The sequence below is a fragment of the Plasmodium gaboni genome (assembly GCF_001602025.1).
Source record: "Plasmodium gaboni strain SY75 chromosome Unknown, whole genome shotgun sequence".
Taxonomy (NCBI): domain Eukaryota; phylum Apicomplexa; class Aconoidasida; order Haemosporida; family Plasmodiidae; genus Plasmodium; species Plasmodium gaboni.
The window spans coordinates 1-1,182 of record NW_017385535.1 but is presented as its reverse complement, the minus strand read 5'-3'; the positions used below and the strand labels follow the sequence as shown (position 1 = coordinate 1,182).

Here is a 1,182-nt window from a genome sequence, read left to right as displayed (position 1 = left end):
ATTTCCATGGTATAAATAGTTAAAAAATGAAGAACACTTTATAACGTTGTAACAGTTGTATAGTAAGATACAACATATATACATATATCCATATTAGTGATCGTAATATATATTGTCTGCATCACAACGTTTTTATATATAACATAAATGTATAATAGTGATAACAATATTATCAAAAATAGTAATTATTATTTTTAAAAATGTCGAATACTACTACTTCGCCGTCAAACATATCTACACAATGTGTGGAAGTAAAAGAAATTGTAAAAAATGTAGGTACCTCTGGTGGAAATAGTGGAAGTGGTACTAGTAGTAGTAGTGGTGGAGAGCCGTTTGTGAAAGTATGTGTGACAACTGATACAAAAAATTTGGATGGGGGAAAAACCATGATGGGTGGTAATGGTGGTGTTACTGTTGATGATGAAGATGCAATTAAACAATTTATGGAAGAATTTATTGAAGCAATTAAGCATGAAGATTCCAAGTTGAAAGAAAATTGTAATGGGTCACCATGTAGTAATTCAAAAATAAATGGAAAAAATTGGATATGGACAGAAGCAAAAAATGGTAATGTGCAATTAAAAGCTGATTATAAAGACAAAATAGGTATTCCTCCACGAACACAAGTTTTATGTTTTGGAAACCTTCATGGAGAGCGTTGTAAAACGGATGTTAGCAAAATAATCGACAGTAATGGCACGTTGTTGACTGAATGGATAATTGCTACAAAAATTGAAGGACAAAATTTAAAAAAACGACATATAAATGATGGAGACAAATTATGTAAAGCTGTGAAATACAGTTATGCCGATATTGGAGATTTAATTAAAAATACAAGTATATGGGAAAATAAATGGACAAAACTTCTTGAAACAAATTTAGAAAATTTGTTTAAAAAGATTTTCCACGACAATATACAAAAGAGCGGACAAACAACAAATTCAGATAAATATCCTAGTGATTTAACATTATTACGTGAAGCTTGGTGGAACACGAACAAAAAATATATATGGGGAGCATTACAATATAGTCCTACTAATCAAATAAATAGTGAAGTATTCGAGCAGCCAAATACAGACTATATTCCTCAATTTTTAAGATTTGCACAAGAATGGGTCGAACATTTTTGCGAAAAACGTAAAACACATGCAAAAGACGTGGTAGAGAAGTGTAAGAAATGTG

General features: G+C 30.5%; 1 protein-coding gene across 1 annotated transcript; it reads left to right on the top strand.

The window, feature by feature from the left end:
- Positions 1–200: 200 nt before the first annotated feature.
- On the top strand, positions 201–1,182 carry PGSY75_0038400 (putative EMP1-like protein; the record flags this gene model as incomplete). The annotated part of the gene is made up of 1 exon (XM_018783503.1): positions 201–1,182. A coding segment is annotated over one exon (982 nt), but the record flags the coding sequence as incomplete, so codon positions are not given.